The sequence below is a fragment of the Moschus berezovskii genome, chromosome 4 (genome assembly GCF_049115385.1).
Source record: "Moschus berezovskii isolate FMDL1 chromosome 4, NW_MosBer_1.0, whole genome shotgun sequence".
NCBI classification, from domain to species: Eukaryota; Metazoa; Chordata; class Mammalia; order Artiodactyla; family Moschidae; genus Moschus; species Moschus berezovskii.
Window position 1 is genome coordinate 64,736,998 of NC_142463.1, and position 22,261 is coordinate 64,759,258.

At 41.2% G+C, this 22,261-nt stretch overlaps 2 protein-coding genes across 3 annotated transcripts in view; one reads left to right on the forward strand and one right to left on the reverse strand.

The window, feature by feature from the left end:
- ODF2L (outer dense fiber of sperm tails 2 like) overlaps nucleotides 1-13,146 on the reverse strand; it is a 75,110-nt gene extending 61,964 nt beyond the window's left edge. For both annotated transcript variants that reach the window (XM_088835452.1, XM_088835453.1), the window contains exon 1: nucleotides 12,758-13,146. The gene's annotated coding sequence lies outside the window, so the exon portion shown is untranslated. The remainder of the gene's footprint in view (nucleotides 1-12,757) is intronic.
- Nucleotides 13,147-17,445: 4,299 nt separating this feature from the next.
- The window catches only part of CLCA2 (chloride channel accessory 2), a 48,009-nt gene continuing 43,193 nt past the window's right edge, over nucleotides 17,446-22,261 (forward strand). The window contains exons 1-2 of the mRNA XM_055401556.2: nucleotides 17,446-18,523; nucleotides 19,413-19,550. Of these exons, the coding sequence (XP_055257531.2) occupies nucleotides 18,101-18,523; nucleotides 19,413-19,550 (561 nt within the window). The 5' untranslated portion in view covers nucleotides 17,446-18,100. The remainder of the gene's footprint in view (nucleotides 18,524-19,412; nucleotides 19,551-22,261) is intronic.

Consider the following 22,261-nt stretch of genomic DNA (forward strand, 5'->3'; position numbering starts at 1 on the left):
AAAATATAAGCATCTGAATGCAGAGTTCCAAAGAAGAGCAAGGAGAGATAAGAAAGCCTTCCTCAGTGATCAATGCAAAGAAATAGAGGAAAACAACGGAATAGGAAAAACAAGAGATCTCTTCAAGAAAATTAGAGATTCCAAGGGAGCATTTCATGCAAAGACGGGCTCGATAAAGGACAGAAATGGTATGGACCTAACAGAAGCAGAAGATATTAAGAAGAGGTGGCGAGAATACACAGAAGAACTGTACAGAAAAGATCTTCACGACCAAGACAGTCACGATAACGTGATCACTGACCTAGAGCCAGACATCTTGGAATGTGAAGTCAAGTGGGCCTTAGAAAGCATCACTAAGAACAAAGCTAGTAGAGGTGATGGAATTCCAGTTGAGCTATTTCAAATCTTGAAAGATGATGCTGTGAAAGTGTTGCACTCAATATGCCAGCAGATTTGGAAAACTCAGCAGTGGCCACAGGACTGGAAGAGGTCAGTCTTCATTCCAATCCCAAAGAAAGGCAATGCCAAAGAATGCTCAAACTACCGCACAGTTGCACTCATCTCACACGCTAGTAAAGTCATGCTCAAAATTCTCCAAGCCAGGCTTCAGCAATATGTGAACTGTGAACTCCCAGATGTTCAAGCAGGTTTTAGAAAAGGCAGAGGCACCAGAGATCAAATTGCCAACATCCACTGGATCATGGAGAAAGCAAGAGAGTTCCAGAAGAGCATCTATTTCTGCTTCATTGACTATGCCAAAGCCTTTGACTATGCCAAAGCCTTTGACTGTGTCGATCACAATAAACTGTGGAAAATTCTGAAAGAGATTGGAATCCCAGACCACCTGACCTGCCTCTTGAGAAACCTGTATGCAGGTCTGGAAGCAACAGTCAGAACTGGCCATGGAACAACAGACTGGTTCCAAATAGGAAAAGGAGTGCGTCAAGGCTGTATATTGTCACCTTGCTTATTTAACTTATATGAGGAACGCTGGGCTTGAAGAAGTACAAGCTGGAATCAAGATTACTGGGAGAAATATCAGTAACCTCAGATATGCAGATGACACTACCCTTATGGCAGAAAGTGAAGAGGAACTCAAAGGCCTCTTGATGAAAGTGAAAGAGGAGAGTGAAAAGGTTGGCTTGAAGCTCAACATTCAGAAAACAAAGATCATGGCATCTGGTCCCATCACTTCATGGGAAATAGATGGAAAAACAGTGGAAACAGTGTCAGACTTTATTTTTGGGGGTTCCAAAATCACTGCAGATGCTGATTGCAGCCATGAAATTAAAAGACGCTTACTCCTTGGAAGGAAAGTTATGACCAACCTTGATAGTATATTAAAAAGCAGAGACATTACTTTGCCAACCAAGTCCGTCTAGTCAAAGCTATGGTTTTTCCCGTGGTCATGTATGGATGTGAGAGTTGGACTGTGAAGAAGGCTGATCGCCGAAGAATTGATGCTTTTGAACTGTGGTGCTGGAGAAGACTCTTGAGAGTCCCTTGGACTGCAAGGAGGTCAAACCAGTCCATTCTAAAGGAGATCAATCCTGGGTGTTCATTGGAAGGACTGATGCTAAAGCTGAAACTGCAATACTTTGGCCACCTCATGCGACGAGCTGACTCACTGGAAAAGACTCTGATGCTGGGAAAGGTTGGGGGCAGGAGGAGAAGGGGACGACGGAGAATGAGATGGCTGGATGGCATCACCGACTCTGTGGACATGAATTTGGGTAAACTCTGGGAGTTTGTGATGGACAGGGAGGCCTGGCGTGCTGTGATTCATGGGGTCGCGGAGAGTCGGACACGACTGAGCGACTGAACTGATCTGAACTGAACTGAATGATGGTGAATAACATGCAAGTCCCTCACAGTTGGGTAAGGAGAGACTTTGTAGAGAAGAAAAGAGATTTGGGAGCGCTAGAGGGGTCGCACAGAGTCGGACACGACTGAAGCACCTTAGCAGCAGCAGCAGAGTAAACCCAGAATCTGTGGCTTTTTGTTGGCTGAGTCCTTGGCAAGAAAGGAGCAGTCTTCTTTTTCCTGCTGGGCTCAGCTGTTGTCTCAGGGTGTGAGAGCCTCACCCCCCCAACTCCAACCATTTCTGGTCTCCCCATTTTATTTAATTTAGTTTTTTATTTATTAAATTTTACAGCTGCAAGCTTTATGTGAGTTGTGTTCTAGACACAGTTCCCTCCAGTTCATAGCGTCTCCCACTGCTCCTTTCAGGGTGCATTTCACTCCAAGCACTCCCCGGCCTCAGGGTCTTCCCTCTCGCCCATCTATCAGCCCGCACTACTTGTCTCTGATGTGGTCAAATGGTTCCTTCCCCCACTCCTGACAGTCTGACCTGTGAGGCCTTGCCCAGTGATACAAAAGCAAACCTCTCTCATTGGCCTCCTCCCCATTACCTTATTTCTAACTCTTCATATCACTTTCACTGGATATCCCATCATATGTGTTTCCCTAGTCTCTCTCTCTCTCCACTACTGTTAACTCTGAGGACAGACTTGGTCCATTTCATTTCACATCCAACATTTAGAATAGTGCCAGACATCTAGCAGAAACATACTTTCAAATTTCCAAAAGATTTACTGAGGTACATTTGATACAATTTTATTTTTGAGTGAGTAAATGAATGAATGAATAAATAAGCAAGTGAAAATAGAAAAAATTAAGGAAGCAGTTCCTTGTTTAAATACGGTATATCCTGAGAAATTACTTGCTTGAGGCTACATGCAGAGATCAATAAAACAATCTTATCATGGCTCACATAATGATTAAAAAGAAAATAGATTGAATTTGAGCCAAGAGTTTTAAAAATAGATGATTGTGGCTTTTGAAAATCTAAAACCAGAAAGAGTTAAAGCTTAGGCAGGCAGTCCAAGGCATTTTAAGGAGGAGGTGAACATTCTCACTCATGCTTTTCTTAAGCCTTGTACAACAATGTATCTCACCCAAGAACTGGCCTTTCCTTAGGTCTGGAACTAATGATCACACAGTACAATGTCTTACAGAAATGCTTTTCTTAGACTCTGTGTTAATGATTATAATTGTAACAAATCTTGCCTGGGGAGCTGTTTCCCACAACTTGTACCCCTATTACACAGCAGTATTATCTTGCCCAGAGAGCTTGCCTGGAACCCATTCTCCCTGGTTAATCTTGTGCCAGTTATCTCAGGACTATGCCTTGGGAAAAGGTCTGGTGGAACTCTTACAACCTTGAGGTATTCTTTTTATCTATTCTCAGCAGCTAGTTGGAAAGTATATAGGGTCCTACTTAAACTAGTGAGGTGGCTACTCTCCTGCCCCTTCTGAAGTCTGTGTCAGAAGCTTTTTCTGTCACTTTCACTTTAAATAAAATCTCCACAAAGTTCTCAGTGGACTGAGTCTGACTTTGATCCCAAAGTTAAATCTTTACCTTTGGAGACCACAAATCTGGTGGCACCGCTTACTGCTTACCGCATAAGCTATCATCTTGGGGGCTTTCCCAGGATCTTCAAGACAAGGTAAGAATACTCAGAGCTGAGACTCTTTTACTGTAAAGTGTCTACTGACTCAGAAGCATATGGATCAAACTTCTTTTGGTGGTCAGCTTTTTCTGGTCTTTCTGACCATTTCACAACTGCTTGGGGAATTAAATCTACTAACCTAGTGTGCCAGATTGTAGACTTTCAGGGGACTTGCAATTCATGCTCTTATTGTGTTTTTCTAGCCAAACCCCATTCCAAGTTTTATAGGACACTGCAGGCAGGAACACATTAGGGGGCTATCTGGAGCTCTAGCTCTAGGCACATCTCTCAGACTGGAAATCATCATCCTGACCCCAGAGACCCAGAGGCAAGTTCTTATCTTATCTTATAGATGGAGGCATTGCTGGTAAGCATGAGATTCCTGAGGACACAGTTCAGGGAACCTCAGATTTGGGCAGTGTGGAAATGCAGCAGGCTTCTTCCCTTAGTATCACTAGCTCTTTCAGTTCAGTTCAGTTCAGTCGCTCAGTCGTATCCGACTCTCCACGACCCCATGAATCACAGAACGCCAGGCCTCCCTGTCCATCACAAACTCCCGGAGTACTCTCAAACTCATGTCCACAGAGTCGGTGATGCCATCCAGCCATCTCATTCTCCGTCGTCCCCTTCTCCTCCCGCCCCCAACCTTTCCCAGCATCAGAGTCTTCCAGTGAGTCAACTCGTCACATGAGGTGGCCAAAGTATTGCAGTTTCAGCTTTAGCATCAGTCCCTCCAATGAACATCCAGGATTGATCTCCCTTAGAATGGACTGGTTGGTTCTCCTTGCAGTATAAGGGACTCTCAAGAGTCTTCTCCAACACCACAGTTCAAAAGCATCGATTCTTCGGTGATCAGCCTTCTTCACAGTCCAACTCTCACATCCATACATGACCACGGGAAAAACCATTGCCTTGACAAGACGGACCTTGGTTGGCAAAGTAATGTCTCTGCTTTTTAATATACTATCAAGGTTGGTCATAACTTTCCTTCCAAGGAGTAAGCGTCTTTTAATTTCATGGCTGCAATCAGCATCTGCAGTGATTTTGGAGCCCAAAAAAATAAAGTCTGACACTGTTTCCACTGTTTTTCCATCTATTTCCCATGAAGTGATGGGACCGGATGCCATGATCTTTGTTTTCTGAATGTTGAGCTTCAAGCCAACCTTTTCACTCTCCTCTTTCACTTTCATCAAGAGGCTTTTGAGTTCCTCTTCACTTTCTGCCATAAGGGTAGTGTCATCTGCATATCTGAGGTTATTGATATTTCTCCCAGCAATCTTGATTCCAGCTTGTGCTTCTTCCAGCCCAGCGTTCCTCATGATGTACTCTGCATATAAGTTAAATAAGCAAGGTGACAATATACAACCTTGACGTACTCCTTTTCCTATTTGGAACCAGTCTGTTGTTCCATGTCCAGTTCTAACTGTTGCTTCCTGACCTGCATACAGGTTTCTCAAGAGGCAGGTCAGGTGGTCTGGGATTCCCATCTCTTTCAGAATGTTCCACAGTTTATTGTGATCGACACAGTCAAAGGCTTTGGCATAGTCAATGAAGCAGAAATAGATGTTTTTCTGGAACTCTCTTGCTTTCTCCATGATCCAGTGGATGTTGGCAATTTGATCTCTGGTGCCTCTGCCTTTTCTAAAACCTGCTTGAACATCTGGGAGTTCACAGTTCACATATTGCTGAAGCCTGGCTTGGAGAATTTTGAGCATGACTTTACTAGCGTGTGAGATGAGTGCAATTGTGCGGTAGTTTGAGCATTCTTTGGCATTGCCTTTCTTTGGGATTGGAATGAAGACTGACCTTTTCCAGTCCTGTGGCCACTGCTGAGTTTTCCAAATCTGCTGGCATATTGAGTGCAGCACTTTCACAGCATCATCTTTTAAGACTTGAAATAGCTCAACTGGAATTCCATCACCTCCACTAGCTTTGTTCGTAGTGATGCTTTCTAAGGCCCACTCGACTTCACATTCCAAGATGTCTGGCTCTAGGTCAGTGATCATGTTATCGTGACTATCTTGGTCGTGAAGATCTTTTTTGTACAGTTCTTCTGTGTATTCCTGCCACCTCTTCTTAATATCTTCTGCTTCTGTTAGGTCCATACCATTTCTGTCCTTTATCGAGCCCATCTTTGCATGAAATGTTCCCTTGCAATCTCTAATTTTCTTGAAGAGGTCTCTTGTTTTTCCTAGTCTGTTGTTTTCCTCTATTTCTTTGCATTGATCACTGAGGAAGTCTTTCTTATCTCTCCTTGCTCTTCTTTGGAACTCTGCATTCAGATGCTTATATCTTTCTTTTTCTCCTTTGCTTTTCACCTCTCTTCTTTTCACAGCTATTTGTAAGGCCTCCTCAGACAGCCATTTCGCTCTTTTGCATTTCTTTTCCATGGGGATGGTCTTGGTCCCTGTCTCCTGTACAATGTCACGAACCTCCGTCCAGAGTTCATCAGGCACTCTGTCAATCAGATCTAGTCCCTTAAATCTATTTCTCACTTCCACTGTATAATCATAAGGGATTTGATTGAGGTCATATCTGTATGGTCTAGTGTTTTTCCCTACTTTCTTCAATTTAAGTCTGAATTTGGCAATAAGGAGTTCATGATCTGAGCCACAGTCAGCTCCTGGTCTTGTTTTCGCTAACTGTATACAGCTTCTCCATCTTTGGTTGCAAAGAATATAATCAATCTGATTTCGGTGTTGACCATCTGGTGATGTCCATGTGTAGAGTCTTCTCTTGTGTTGTTGGAAGAGGGTGTTTGCTATGACCAGTGCGGTCTCTTGGCAAAACTCTATTAGCCTTTGCCCTGCTTCATTCCGTGCTCCAAGGCCAAATTTGCCTGTTACTCCAGGTGTTTCTTGACTTCCTACTTTTGCATTCCAGTCCCCTAGAATGAAAAGGACATCTTTTTTGGGTGTTAGTTCTAAAAGGTCTTGTAGGTCTTCATAGAACCGTTCAACTTCGACTTCTTCAGCATTACTGGTTGGGGCATAGGCCTGGATTACTGTAATATTGAATGGTTTGGCTTGGAAACGAACAGAAATCATTCTGTCATTTTTAAGATTGCATCCAAGTACCGCATTTCGGACTCTTTTGTTGACCATGATGGCTACTCCATTTCTTCTAAGGGATTCCTGCCCACAGTAGTAGATATAATTTTCATCCGAGTTAAATTCACCCATTCCAGTCCATTTTAATTCACTGATTCCTAGAATGTCGACATTCACTCTTGCCATCTCCTGTTTGACCACTTCCAATTTGCCTTGATTCATGGACCTAACATTCCAGGTTCCTATGCAATATTGCTCTTTACAGCACCGGACCTTGCTTCTATCACTGGTCACATCCACAACTGGGTATTGGAGAGACGTCGGCCCCGGTGGCGCAGACGCGACGCGAGAGACGCCGGCCCCAGCGCAACGAACCACGCAAAGAGGTGCGGCCATGAGGAGCTACCCCACGCCTGAGGACAGGGCCAGTGGCCAAGAGGAGCTACCCCACGTCCAACAGGCGGTGGCTGCGCGGGCGCAGGAGGGCCGAGAGGAGCTACTCCACGTTCAAGGTCAGGAGGGGCGGCCTTGAGGAGATACCCCTCGTCCAAGGTAAGGTACAGCGGCTGCACTTTGCTGGAGCGGCTGTGAAGAGATTTTCCACGACCAAGGTAAGAGAAACCCAAGTAAGACGGTAGGTATTGGGAGGGGTCATCAGAGGGCAGACACACTGAAATCATAATCACAGGAAACTAGCCGATCTGATCACATGGACCACAGCCGAATGTGGTCCACTGGAGAAGGGAATGGCAAACCACTTCAGTATACTTGCCTTGAGAACCCCATGAACAGTAACAAAGGGCAAAATGATAGGATACTGAATGAGGAATTCCCCAGGTCGGTAGGTGCCCAGTATGCTACTGGAGATCAGTGGAGAAATAACTATAGAAGGAATTAGAGGACCAGATAAAGTCCTCCAGTGGCTCTTGTCTCAGTTCCTTGGATATTCTTTTTGTACAATCTGCTGGACCGGAATTGAAATGTTGACCTTGACACACCATGAACATGAAAGATTATATTTTTCCCTTTCAGGCCAGCTCTCCATCACTTCCTTTGTTATCACATAGACTGGTGTGATGACACTCAGAAGGGACATCTTGGGTTTTTTTTTTCATCCTTTTATGACTTACCACTTCTACTGCGGTCAGGAATATGCTCAGGAATGTGCACAGGCATACAGAAGGATGTTTCCCCCAGCAGTCTTAGCTTGGGAGACATTCTGGAAGGTTACTCTGACCCACCCCAGGTGACACCAGAGAAAAAAGGGGAAATCAAGCCAAAGTTTTAATGGTGAGGAACTGGACGTCAGTCTGGGATGCCATCAGGTCTACCCCTGGTGCACCGCTACCCCTCCTCAGTGGTAGAACGAGGAGGGACGGCAGTAAGACACCTGTGTTGGTAAGAGAAGGGTTAACTCCGGCCAGGGAAGGAAGCTTCGGTGGAACACCTGTCTTTGCCCCGACCTAGAGCAGGGAGGGACGCCTCCAGCAGAAAAAAGTCACAGCACTCGGTGCTGCTTTTTCTCTCTTACAGATGGGAGCTAGCAGTTCCAGAGCCACCCCTTTGAACTGTATATTGAAAGACTAGGATATGTTTGATCTCCAGAGCCTAAAAAGGCCCTTACATACAGGCTCTCTTTAAGAGACAATCTCACCTTCCCAGAGAGACAATCCCTGCTGGGACAACACCTTATCAGTCAGTCCACCCCTGTCATCAGAGCCAATTTGAACACACTCTGGTTTAACTTTTAGCTATGAAACTATGACTACAAAAAGGAGAGATGACATTTCTGACACTCAATGGCCATGATATTCTTTAGACTCTGGAGAAAACTGGTTAAAATGAAATCTTTTTGAAATAGCAAGATTATTTCTTTTTGCATGGGCAATTAGGAAAAAGCTGACTTGTTAAAATACTTTTTTTGGAGCTCCATTCCTGCCTGAGAAACAAAAACATGCCTGGGGAAAAACCTGAAGCTAACTCTTATCATGTCCTTGAGATTCACAGCCCACTCTGTCTGGGATTCCAGCCATGAGCAAATCAGTAGAATTTCAAGCCAAGGTGGGGGAATAAAGGGCAAAGAAACATTTTAAATTTCAAGCAGAAAACTGTAAGGTCTCTGTCCAGATTTATATGTGTCTCAGTGTGTGTCTTCATCTTTGGGCAATATTGCTGAAGGTTAATTGGCCTAAAGAGAAGTAAGCATTTACAAATCAAACAATTCTAGATTCAAGAAAATTATACTAAATGAATTTCAGGCTTGAGTGAACTGGGACATATTTACTATTGATACCTATTATTAATGTTTATTTATTGATTGCGAAAATGTTTTTGTAAATGACATAGCTTTGGGTGATTTATGTTTACCAATCTACAGAATGATGATATAAAGTACAGTTCATGGTTGCTGAAGGAAAGTAGGACGTGTGTTTTCAATAAAAAGTTCTAACAAATAGAATTACATTCTGTTAAGGGAAAAGAAAGTAAATCTGAACTTATAGGTGGCTGTTCTCTAAGTGGGCAAATACAAAATATAAAAAGGTTTGTGACAAATAAAAAAGGTTTGTGGCAGGTAGAAGAGAGTTTTGTGTATGATACAAATTTCTTAAGTCATTAAACTGCCTTTTATTGATACTTTGAATAACTATTGTTTCACAGGGAATGTAAAGTGGTACCAAACTAGAATTTGTTTTTCTCTCCTCTTTAAAAGAACAAAGTCTTCTTGGAATATGGCTTTTGATAACAGACTATATAAATTTCTTTAAAATCTTTTGTTACTTTGATAAAATGAATGAGTGTTATTTCATAATGATCTATGCAGACTATGGCACACATAGACAAAGCTCATTCTGCTTCTACAAAGTTAATCCCTCATCAGGGAATTTAAAATGGATAAACAATGGCTATAAACCAAACAGTCAGGGCTATGGGAGGTCCAAGATGGCTGCTTGGCTTTTCCCAGCTCCCTGACAAACCCCACTTTTATTTGATAAGATAAAGCCTTTCCTGGCTTCGGGGTTAATATCTCACAATAGAGAAAAGAAATGGTTAAAATGTGTTTTCTGCAATTTCCAGTGATTGGGACACCCAATTTGCTGGACATGTCATACAAACTTTGGCATAAAAAAACTTCATGAGCTTCTTAGAGACTATTATTTTCACTGGCATCCTCAGTCATCAGGCAAGGACAGCAGAACAAGGGATCAGTTACATGGGATTGAATAAACTGCTAAATATAATTACAATTTTCATAACTTTTTCTCTGACTTACTACTGGCTTCTAATCTTTGTTTACAGATATAAAGAAACTCTTCTCCTCAAGTTACTAATGGTTTAAAACAATTTAGTGATTTACACCAGTTGGTAAAATTAGAACTTTTTTCTCTCTGCCTCATCTCTCTAGAAATTGGAGCCTTAACAGATATAAACCTCAAAATATACTGGGAGTTCTAAAAGAAAAATCCGCCCAACTGATGTCAGGCCTATGGCATCTATTATGTTTCACTGAATATTAAGTTCTAGTTTCATTAATTAAGGTCTGTATATACTAAGATTCACTTCTGAGACAGTTCCTTGTGATTGTTATATTGGTAAGAGGTTTAATTAAGTTATTAAAAAAGGCACTCTGAGTTTTTTTCTAAAGCTTATCTCAATAACCAGTCTTTGAATAAAGATCAGATGCTCCAGGATCTACAACCAGGAGATTAACAACAGGCCAGAGTCATTTAACAAACTAAGTCGGATGACCTGGAGATGTCACTGGGCTATACCTAATGGAAGTTCTTGACTTAAGTTCTTACTTATGGTTTTACTATTACTACTAACTATATTGTTTTCTATACTGCTTGTTGCAAAAGTGTTGTCCCTTACATTATCAAGTGTGTGACTGAGCCACTGATAGAATGATGATGTACAGTTCCATATGAAATTCATAATTATAATGCTGTGACTCTGTATATGAGAAGAAGCAACAAGAGGGAATATTTTCCTGAACCAACAGACTAGTGAGACAGGTGTGGTCCAGAGACTTTTGCTACTCACAGGGCCTAGTCGAGTAACAGCACATTGAGTGACCTATCAGTGAAATCTTCAACAGACCTGGGAATGAGCCTTCCCAGTACTGTGGGACAAGATGGTCATGAAATACCCTCTGAACTATGGGCAAACTCATGGCCATAAAGGTGCCCTGCAACTGGAAACTGGCACTTGCCATCTGCCTCTACAAAGATTAAATCATGGACACTACAGCTGCTGACCTTCAACATCCCCTGAATGGAATTCAGGGTGAAAATCAGAAATTAGACACTCATTCTGTGCTCTGAAAAAAATGGACAAAACAGGCCCTCAGATAGTTAGATAATTTCAGGTAAAGATTTCTTGAGCCCAAAGTTTTTCATCTTCTCATACCTAGAAAAACACTGAAAATGTTAATGGGGACAACTACTTTGGTTTATATGTTAATACCACAATAAGAGGCTAAAGCCTACTTGGACAAACTTAGACAACTGGCTACCTGGTTATAAATCTCCCTAAAACAGGTGTCTACATTGGGGTTCAGACTCATTCTTCTAAAAAGAAATGGTAAGATTTATTTTGTTTGTTAAGATTCAGGTTGTCAGTCTTTCAACTACTTCTAACTGGGTTTGTTATCCCTACATTCAAAATGTGTATGAACACGCCAAATGGCTCCATTCTTATAAACAGGGTAGCCCAAGTGTTGACTCTGTCCAGACCAGGATCAAAGTTACTACCAAATGTGACCTGATTCTTACTCTTGCTTGGACCGCTAACTACAATAATTCTTTTACTGATTATTGGTCTCTGCCTTTTTAATCTACTTGTCTAGTTTGTTCTTTCTAAAGGGTATAATGTCTTCCCAGACAAAGTAAAGGTGATGAAGAGATTCTGGTCACACTTCAAAATGGACTCGCCTGATACTCTACTCGTCATAGATACAAGTTTGATTTACAAGCTCTCCTTGGTGGAAAACTATCTTGACTGTAATAACTGTAATCATCTTAATCTTGCTATTTGCTCCTTATATCTGTAACTGTATAATGAATTTTGTATCTAAGCAGCTTGAGGCATTTAAGTTACAAATGGTTGTTCAAGCTCCTATGATTGCCACAGCCTCCTCCAACTATTAAGTGGGGCCCCTGGATCAGAGATCCTCAATGAGGGTAAGGAGAATATGTTGCCTCAACAATTTAGGGTCTGTGCCCCTTATCAGCAGGAAGAAGTTATGGAAAGATTTCTCTGCCCCTTTCCCTGGCAACCATATTCTGCTAAAAGAAAAGGGGGGAATGAACGAGTTAAAGCTTAGGCAGCCAGTCCAAGGCCCTTTAAGGAGGAGATGAACATTCTCCCTCATGCTTTCCTTATGTCTTGTGCAACAGTATATCTTGCCCAAGAACTGGCCTTTCTTTAGAAGCTAATGATCACACAACACAATGTCTCACTCACAGAAATGTTTTTCTTAGGCTCTATGTTAATGATTATACATATCTTGCCTGGGAACCTGTTTCTCAAGAGGTACCCCTGATTACACAGCAGCAGTATATCTCACCCAAAGTCAGTTGCCCAGAACTGTTCTCCTTGGCTAATCTTGTGCCAAAGTTATCTCGGGATGTATGCCTTGGGAAAGGGTTTGATGGAATTATTACAACCTTGAGGTATTTTTTTTATCTATTTGAAAATTTAGTTGAGAAGTATATGAGGCCCCGCTTAAACTAGGGAGGTGGGTACTCTTCTTCCCCCTTCTGATGTCTATATCAGAAGCTTTTTCTGTCACTTTCTCTTTAAATAAAATCTACACAAAGCTCTGAGTGACTGAGACTGTCTTTGGTCCAGGAGTTAAATCTTCTCCTTTGGAGACCACGAATCCGGTGGCACCATTCACCATTCACGGTGTAAGCTATTAAACCTAGCTATCTGTGTTGATGTTATTTCAACCTTGTTTCTTTACAAAGAATAAACAATGGGGTTACCACAAAAATCCATAGTTAATGCAATATTTTTTTCCTGAGTTCTGAAGAAAACACAGGTATTTCCCATAAGAATTTATATATATATATATAAAGACTACACAGACTACCTCTTTCTAGTGTAAGGAGTGTAATCACGAAGTGTGGCTCAAGGACCAGCAGCCTAAGCATCACCTGGGAGCTGACTAGAAGTGCAGAATATAGATCTTACCTTGACCTCCAGAGTTGGAATCTTCATTTGAACAGGTACTTCTCAGGAATATTTAAATTTGAAAAGCATTATGCCAAGTATCTTTTGGTCTACTCTAGAAGGTCTGTGCCAGAGAAGGCAGTGGCACCCGACTCCAGTACTCTTGCCTGGAAAATCCCATGGATGGAGGAGCCTGGTAGGCTGCGGTCCATGGGGTCGCTGACAGTCAGACACGACTGAGCGACTTCATTTTCACTTTTCACTTTCATGCATTGGAGAAGGAAATGGCAACCACTCCAGTGTTCTTGCCTGGAGAATCCCGGGGACGGGGGAGCCTGGTGGGCTGCCGTCTATGGGGTAGCACAGAGTCGGACACGACTGAAGCGACTTAGCAGCAGCAGCAGAAGGTCTGTGCAGGCTACTTTTGTTTGCTCAGAGTTTTGCCTGGGGATTCAGAGCCCCACGTACCTATACTCCAAAAACAGAAGAGGGAGCCCTAATCCTCCCCATTTCCAGATCTGGTTAGAGTTGATTCCTATTCTTTGTCTGTCTGGTGGGGTTAAATGGAGTAGTAGAAGCAGCATAAGGAGAGAAGGAAAACCGAAAAATTTGCTACTCCCCTGTTGGTGAGAATGGGGGAAGTCAAGGAGTCTGGCAGAGCCCGGGGCCTCTCAGAGGTATTGAGGACAGAATCAGACCAGGAAGAAAACAGAAAGGCAAACTAGGGAAGAACAGAGTCAAGATTTTATGCTTCTACTTCTGCTTTTTGTTCTGAGTCTCTCTGGTTATTTTTCATCTTTTAAAATAATTTCCCCTACATTTTTGCTTTCTCTTTTTTCTTCTCTGAAAAAATAATAGTTGTAATATCTTATACATAGCATGATACTATACACTATCTGGTACATAATAGAACAATATTTTATAGAAAGCAACTTTATAGAATTTTTTGCAAATGAGAAATATTCTTTCTCACATTTTCTTTATTGTGCTGTGTGCTCAGTCGCTCAGTCGTGACCAACTCTTCGTGAACCTATAGACTATAGCCCGCCATGCTCCTCTGTCCATGAGATTCTTTAGGCAAGAATACTGGAGTGGGTTGCCATGCCCTCCTCCAGGGGATCTTCCCAACCCAGGGATCGAACCCATGTCTTTTAGTCTTTTGCATTGGCAGGCAGATTCTTTATCACTAGCTTGGATTATCATTAAAAGTAGTTCTTGTTTCCATTCATTTGGGCAAATTTTGGAGGGGTCTTGTGCACAAAATCATCTTCATTATTGCCACCATGAGGCTGGAGTTATTGTTGTTCAGTTTCTCAGCTGTGTCTGATTCTTTGCAACCCCATGGACTGCAGCACACCAGGATTTCCAGTCCTTCACCATTTCCCAGAGTTTGCTCAAACTCATGTCCATTGAGTTGGTGATGCCATCCAATCATCTCATCCTCTGTCGCCCTCTTCTCCTCCTGCCTTCAATCATTCCCAGCATCAGGATCTTTTCCTTATCCTTTTCCAAGATCCAAGATGCAAAAGTCAGCTTTTTGCATCAGTCGGCCAAAGTATTGGAGCTTCAGCTTAAGCATCAGTCCTTCCAATGAGTATTCAGGCTTGATTTCCTTTAGGATTGACTGGTTTGACCTCCTTGCTGTCCATAGTTCAAAAGCATCAATTCTTTATAGCCCAACTCTCACATCTGTACATGACTACTGAGAAAACCATAGCTTTGACTATACAGACTTTGTCAGCAAAGTGATTTCTGTGCTTTTTAATAAGCTGTCTAGGTTTGTCATAACTTTTCTCCCAAAGAGGAAGCATCTTTTAATTCCATGGCTGCAGTCACTATCCACCATGATTTTGGAGCCCAGGGAAATAAAGTCTGCCACTGTTTCCATTGTTTCCCCATTTATTTGCCATGAAGTGATGGGACCGGATGCCATAATCTTAGTTTTTTGTTGCAAAATCCCAGAGGTGAAAGACTGCATGGGGAGAATTCAAGAAATGAGAAATGAAGTGTAAGCACTCTGTGCTTGGGCAAAGTGGTGACTCGATAAACACAAATGGCTTCCCAGACCCTGTTTGCACCATCCACTACACTCCTTTGCCTTGAAAATGAGTGTAACTGTAAAGAAAATGGGGTAAAGCAGATGTCCAAAGTGTTATCTTAGTCCTTAGCAAGGTTTATGTTTTATTTAAACTCTGCTCAATACTATGTAACAACTTAATTGGGAAAATAATTTGAAAAAGAATAAATACATGCACATATGTATGATTGAATCACTTTGTTGTACACCTGTAACTAACAAAATATTGTTAATCAACTATACTCCAATATGAAGTAAAAAGTTAAAACAAATTTAATTTACAACTGTTTTTACCTTCTGTTTTGATTTAGTTCAAAAATACTGCAAAACTGAAGTGGCCCCTAAGCTTTGTAGCCAAGACACACAGAGGATGATATTTTCCTCTTCTAAATGGGATTGCTGACAAGCTGAAAGAAAAGCCTGAGAGAAAATTATTCAAAGCTTTTTGGGACTCTTCAAGATGTTAGATATCTGATTCTCTGACCCCAACTGCATGTTTAACTCACTTTGATTATGGGTCTCTACCTGCAGATTCCATGAGAAAAAAGAGAGGCCTTCTGGGGTCAGCCTGAACTGTAGATTTAGACAATGAACAAAAATGTGCTTTAGATTCTTCAGTTACTGAAACTGAATAACTATTATTTTCTTGAAAACAGATAAAAAGAGTAGAATCCTAAAATTTATATAACATTGAAATAAATGCTTAAACGTTGTATTCCCATTTTTCTTCAGGTTTGTTTCAGTTCTCAGATATCATAAAATCTATAGGAGCAGTGACTTCTTTTGAATGAAAGGATAATCTGGGTTTTTGTTGTTTTTGAGACAAGGTCTCACACTTTATCGGAATTGGATACGGCTCGGGAATGACTTTAAGTCACTTAGTCAAGTCAGGATTTGCCAGCTCTTTAGTTTTGTCTCCTGTAGGGTCAGCATGGTCAGAAGAGAAGGTAGGAAGAAAAGATACTCAGCCATCCCTGCCCCAGGTCTGGTTGCTGAGAGCAGAAAGTGTTCTTAAGTAGGTCAGAACAGAGGCAATGGGAAAGGGCTTTCAGGAGTGAATGTGACTCCCAAGACACAGTTAAAAAAAAAAAAAAAATTGGGCCAGGGACTAGGAATCTGAAGAGGCAGGTGATGAGACAGGAATCCTGCCAAGTGGCCAGACCTAGGGATTAGGTTCCAGAACCAAGGAATCAAAAAGCAGATAGACAGGAATGGATGTCATGCCTGGACTCTCAGCCCAAGGTGAGCAAAATCTGACTGTGTTTTTCAGGTTTTAAACCAGGTGAAGCTGGATAAAACTGTTCACTTATGATTGTTCTTTATAAAGCATTGCATGCACTCTGTAGCCAACATTCTCCACCCCTACATTCTAAGGGAGCCATTGTAATCGTTGACAAGAACAAGTAGAGAGAGAGCTGGATGTCGGCCCTCAGCGCCCTCCTTAGCCAGTGAACAACTTACACAAGTGTGCACAGTGGTAAGAAGAAACTTCCCTGATTGTGGCAAAAAGCTACTGTCATAACGTGGCTTACACATTTAATTTTTTAGTATATTGCTTTGCTGATGGGAATAATGTTTTTCTTGAAAGCATAAGAGATTAGCAAAAGAAAATTAAATGCCAAGGAAAGCTGAAAATAAAGTGCATTGTTGCAATCAGTGAGTCACAGTTCCAGGCAAAGCCTTTGAAGTTGCCACACCTTGTAGCTTCCACTCAAGACACAGCATGAGTGAGAGGAAAAAACCATGGCTGTGAATCAGCCCCAGAAGACAAGACAGCTAAGCTGACCTCTGAGCTGTAGCATGAGCAACTCTGGTAGCCACGTGGTGACTAGTGACATTCATTCTCCAGCACCCCCGAGACAGCACCAAAACCCAAGCAACTTCTTTTAAGAGGAATCAAGAGGGAAATGGTTCCAGAAAAGAAGCGATACCTTCAAAATCGAGGAGATTATCTTCACACTGTAATCCAGGGCTGCTTCTTATTCTACTTTACTTTACTTCTCTGACTCTGTTCATTCATTTATTCAACAAATATTTATTGAGTATTTACTGAATTATGTACTAAGGAGGTAGTGAGAAAAACAGGCAGGGTCCCTCTGTCATAAGCCCCTCAGCAGGAAGCAGGCAGCCAATAACACAATATGAATGTGACAGTGTAGCCATGATCATGCTTCAAGGGAGGTGCCTGATGCACTGTCAGAGTGACAGAGGATTCTAGGTAAAGAGCTCAGCTCAGGCCCCCAGGATCGTAAAGGGATTTATAGGAAAAGCAGGCGAGAAGCAGTGGGAGGGAAGTTTACAATCAGAAGGACAGTAAGAGACAAATTCCCTTCAATATCCCTCAACATTTCAGCTCTTAACACTTCATTTCTAGTTTCTTGAGAACATAGAGACACGGTTCAGTAGAAAAACCCTGGAACCTAGAGTCAGTTGGTCTCATTCTAACCTTGTAATAATATGCACACAGCTTTGAACAAGTTACTTAGATTTTCTGAACCTGTTTTGTTACCAACAAGATAGAAATGATAAAACCAAGCACACAATAAAAGTTAGTTCCCTTCCCCATTGGCTAATTTTCATAATCTATCTGAGACTCAGTGTCTTCGTTGAAAAATAGTAGTAAAAATTATACCTATTCTAGGGAATTGAAATTTAAGTATTCACTTGTAAACTTGTAAACTCTAAAGCATTTTATGATTATAAAGTAACATTAATCACTTAAAAATATTTGTGAGGCCTACTCTACTCCAGATCCTGTGAGAGCTATTGGAGAAATGGAAGGTTGACTGAGGCACAGCCTTGCTGTCAGGAGAGAGTTGCTAAAAGAGAAATCCATTCCTTTCCTTGATCCAGAGAGAAAAGGCAGCAAGGACAGAGGGAACGGCCTCTGTGGCCTGCACAGGCATGCGAGTTCCTGGCACTTGGTCCTCCCTGTGGGATACCCGATACCTTCCCTCCAGTCATTAGCTGACCTAAGGGCCTCAGGGAGAGGGTTGCAGGATGGATTTTCGAATCTTCAAAATAATTAGACAAAGGAATCTTCCATCAAACAAAAAATTACCCGAGAGCCATACGGAAGTAGTTGCTCTGACTGATGGAGGAGGTTTTCAAAGACGAAGGGAGAAAAATAGATCTCTGTGTGTCTAGTAAAGCGGATGGAAAAACCCAGATTCTCTGATTCCCAGCCCAGCCAGCCAGCCCTCCTTTGAAGCTCCTTTTGCCTAATTTTCCTATTCCTTTTGAGAAGACATAAAATAAGTAAGGGGTGGAAGATTTCTTGCCGAACCATGATTCAGGAGGAAGCCCAGACACAGAACGGGCAAGTGTGGCATCGCCTAGAGAAAAAGGACTTGCAGAGACAGGTCTCATTTAGATCCACCCCAGATTTTGCAAAGAAGGCACCTCCTTCATCACAGACTCTAAGCCCTTCCAAGTTCAGGAAGAAATTATCTGCTTCACCATTAACAACTTGGCACAATGTACCTGGCAGGACCAGTGTGACTGAATCAGAGGTTTTTCTCAACATGACCCACAGGGACAGTGAAGGTCCTGTTTGCAGTCTGAAATTTGTGACTCTCCTGGTGGCCTTAAGTCCAGAATTACTCTTCCTGGGAGCTGGACTGCAGCTTCGAGACAATGGGTACGATGGATTACTTGTTGCAGTCAATCCTCAGGTATCCGAGGATCAGAACCTCATCCCAAACATTAAGGTGAGTGGTGTATATGAAATTGAAACCATCATCTTATTCATATAGACCTGTAGCCTTCTTTATGGAATTAACAACCCTGCCTGGTTTGTATTTGAGCAGCAGAGAAAGGGGTGTTTCTCAAAGATAGCAACAAAAATTATAATTAAAGCCAAGCCAGTTCATTCACCTAATTCTGTGTAGTCTCAGCTTACATACTGTTTACCTAGCCCCCTTTTATCTGTTGGTTACTACTAATTTTAGCTTTTGTGTTTAATGACTTGACTGTTTTGGGGGCAGAAACTCCAAAAATAACCCATTGTGGCAACAAAGACCAGATGCTTGGCTCATGAAGCATGATTGCACTTTTTCAAATCATGTTGCTGAAATTTCATGTTCTGTGGGAATTCTCAGACGGAAAGAGAGTCTAGATGGAGCACCAAAGAGCAACATTCTTTTCACCTGAATGTTCTGTGAAGTAACTTGACTATTTTCACCTTAGTATGGTAAGGTAGGCTCACAGCTCCATTACTTGAGTCTCCCTTTGGTATTGCTTTAATGAAATTAGTATTGTCATAAGGTATGGTCTTGGACATGCCCACAGGTATGACACGAAAAAAGTTTGTTTGGTGAGAGCTTAGAAAGCTTTGTGAAAGCTTTTCTTTTACAAAATTGGGGAAATTATATGGGCAAGCCGAGACACACAATTAGTGTCCTAAATTCTCAGATAAGCATTTGAAGTTTATTTATTTTGTTTCTAAGTTTTCCCCAAATCTCATGGTGTCTCTAAAAGAAATGGGCTCCTTCAAAATATTTTTATTATTTTTGTTACTACTTATTCAAGTATAACTAGAAAACCAAAAAATTAAGAATTCACAGTGATAATATAAACTTTTCTTTTATTTGGTTATAGGAAATGATAACCGAAGCTTCTTTTTACCTATTCAATGCTACCAAGAGAAGAGTGTTTTTCAGAAATGTAAAGATTTTAATACCTGCCACATGGAAAGCTAGTAATTATAGCAAAGTAAAACAAGAATCATACGAAAAGGTAAGAATTCAGGATTTCGTTAAATGAATTTAACTGAAGAAGAAAGTACAATATAATGTGTTCAAACTTTAGGCAATAACAAATCATTGATATTAATACACAAATAATATTATTGAAAAGATTGTTATGCACAAAAATGTATGAAAATACATACATGTAATAAGTGAAAATTATGAAGTAAAAAATAAGCAAAATGCCATTGCCCAAGCAGCCTTGCAGATGATCTCTTTCACTTTTTAACTTACAGGGTCCTTCCTTTCTAAAATTCTTGGTTAAGGACCAAGAACTAGTTTTATTCTGAGTATGAGATGTAAAGGGAACAGCTCCAATTATGACTAACCTCGTTTCCCACCCTGTCAGGGGCAATAAACCTGCATGTCCACACAGAAGCCTAAGCTATTCACACATAAAAATTTGACTTTCCTACCCCACAAGAGTGCATATTAGTAGAATTTCACATTAGCCCAAGCCAAGGACACTGTTTTCGAGAAGTATGTTGAGAGAAGCAAGGAAGAAAGCAGCGTAAGAGGCATGACTACCTTTTCTTTCCCAACCAAAATAAAGAAAAAGAACTTAAGCTGTAAGGACTCTCGTAAGCTGAAAATTATAACATCCATGGTCATTTCTGGCACCTACTGAGAACATGCTACAAATAAATGTTAAATAAATTTGGCAAATGACTATTTGAGATTACTGTGAAAAGAGTCCTAGCAGCTACCGAAAGGGCAGGAGCAGAGGCATTGAGGACACAGCTCAGGGTGTCAGCAATGGAGTGGGTTCAAGATCTGTAATGACAGCTCAAAGAGAAGGGCTGGATTATGGTAATTTCCCCTTTTCCCTATTTGTGTCACTTGGCATGATTTTCCTAAGGCTGTTTTAATTCTTAGCTCTTTTTTGAAGTTTATTCCTCAGTAACCAAATGATATATTAATAGCAATCTTTATAGGCATTCAAGTGTCTTAAAAAAGTTAAAGGGGCTCTTAAAACTATTTGATTTATAACCAAATGAAAGCATTTGATGCTCGGACATGGAGATAAGAGAGACAGAGGTACTGGGATAAACTAAGAAGAGAGATACTGTTTATTAAACTTCAATTAAATGCCAGACATTCTACATATATATATATAATTATTACAATATTAATATTATATTATTATATTGTTGGTGTATTATTATATTATTGTGTCTCAGCTGGTAAAGAATCCACCTGCAATGCGGGAAATCTGAGTTCGATCCCTGGGTTGGGAAGATCCCCTGGAGAAGGGAACAGCTACCCACTCCAGTATTCTGGCCTGGAGAATTCCATGGACTGTATATTCCATGGGATCGCAAAGAGTCAGACATGACTGAGCAACTTTCACTTCACTTCACTTCAAATGCAGACATTTTATATACATACGGGGGAGCCTGGTGGGCTTCCATCTATGGGGTCACACAGAGTCGGACATGACTGAAGTGACTTAGCAGCAGCATATATAATTATTACAATATTAACATTATATTATTCTATTGTTGGTGTATTGTTATATAGTATATATTCCTACATATTCCATATAACTGCTTAATTGCTTAATATGTATATTGCTTAGTTCTCAGTCACGCCTAAAATTGTTGCTGTTAGTTGCTGTTATCGAAAATTAGGAAAATGAGGCTCAAATATAGTAAGGATTTTATCCCAAGTCAAACAGCTGGTAAATTAAGGAGCAATTTGAATTCATGCCTATTTGATTCCAAAACCTACACTTTTTGCTCTAAGCTATGCTGTCACCAGTTATCTTACACAGATGTCGTTAATCACCTTGGCCTTTAGTGGAACAAAAAAGTATTGGCATTAACCAACAACAAAATCAGGTGGTACTTCTTATCCTAATGGAGAGGACAAATAAATAACTAAAGCAAAGATGACTGAACAGAAAGATTAAAAGAAAGAATCACTGAATCATATATCTCCTAGATACCAATTCTTTTAATCTCATAATGTTAATCAAGCAAGCACTTAGTGAATGATGATTATATACAGGAGCCATGTGAGGCATGACAGAGAACTCAAGGAAAAGCAATACAGTTCCTGTCCTTGTGAATCTACAATCTAGTGTAGGTAGGAAGCAGAGGGCGGGAAAAGGGTTAGGAAAAGTAGGTAAAAGCTTACTATGGCCTATAAGTAGAATATAACCCCAAACAGCCTGAGTATTCCACTCAATGCACAGCACTCTTTCCTTGTTGCTTAAGGACAACTTTCCAGAGAGAGAAATGAGGTTTTGTCCTCGTGAAGACTCTTCTAGGGCAAGACTGTAGCTCTTTCACAGGTGTTGCCTTGAAAAGTCCTTGGCCTGAATTCTTACCTTTCTAAGAATAAATGTTAATTATTATAAAAATAATTCATGTTTATTGCAAAAAAAATGTAGAAATACGGAAAATGAAAACATTACCTTCCATTATGCCTCAGTGGTGTGTACACAGACACACACACACATCAGTACACATGTAGTACTTTTATAGTGATCATTGCTGCTAAGCTGCTGCTAAGTCACTTCAGTCGTGTCCGACTCTGTGCGACCCCATAGACCGCAGCCCACCAGGTTCCGCCGTCCCTGGGATTCTCCAGGCAAGAACACTGGAGTGGGTTGCCATTTCCTTCTCCAATGCATGAAAGTGAAAAGTGAAAGTGAAGTCGCTCAGTCGTGTCCGACTCTTAGCGACCCCAAGGACA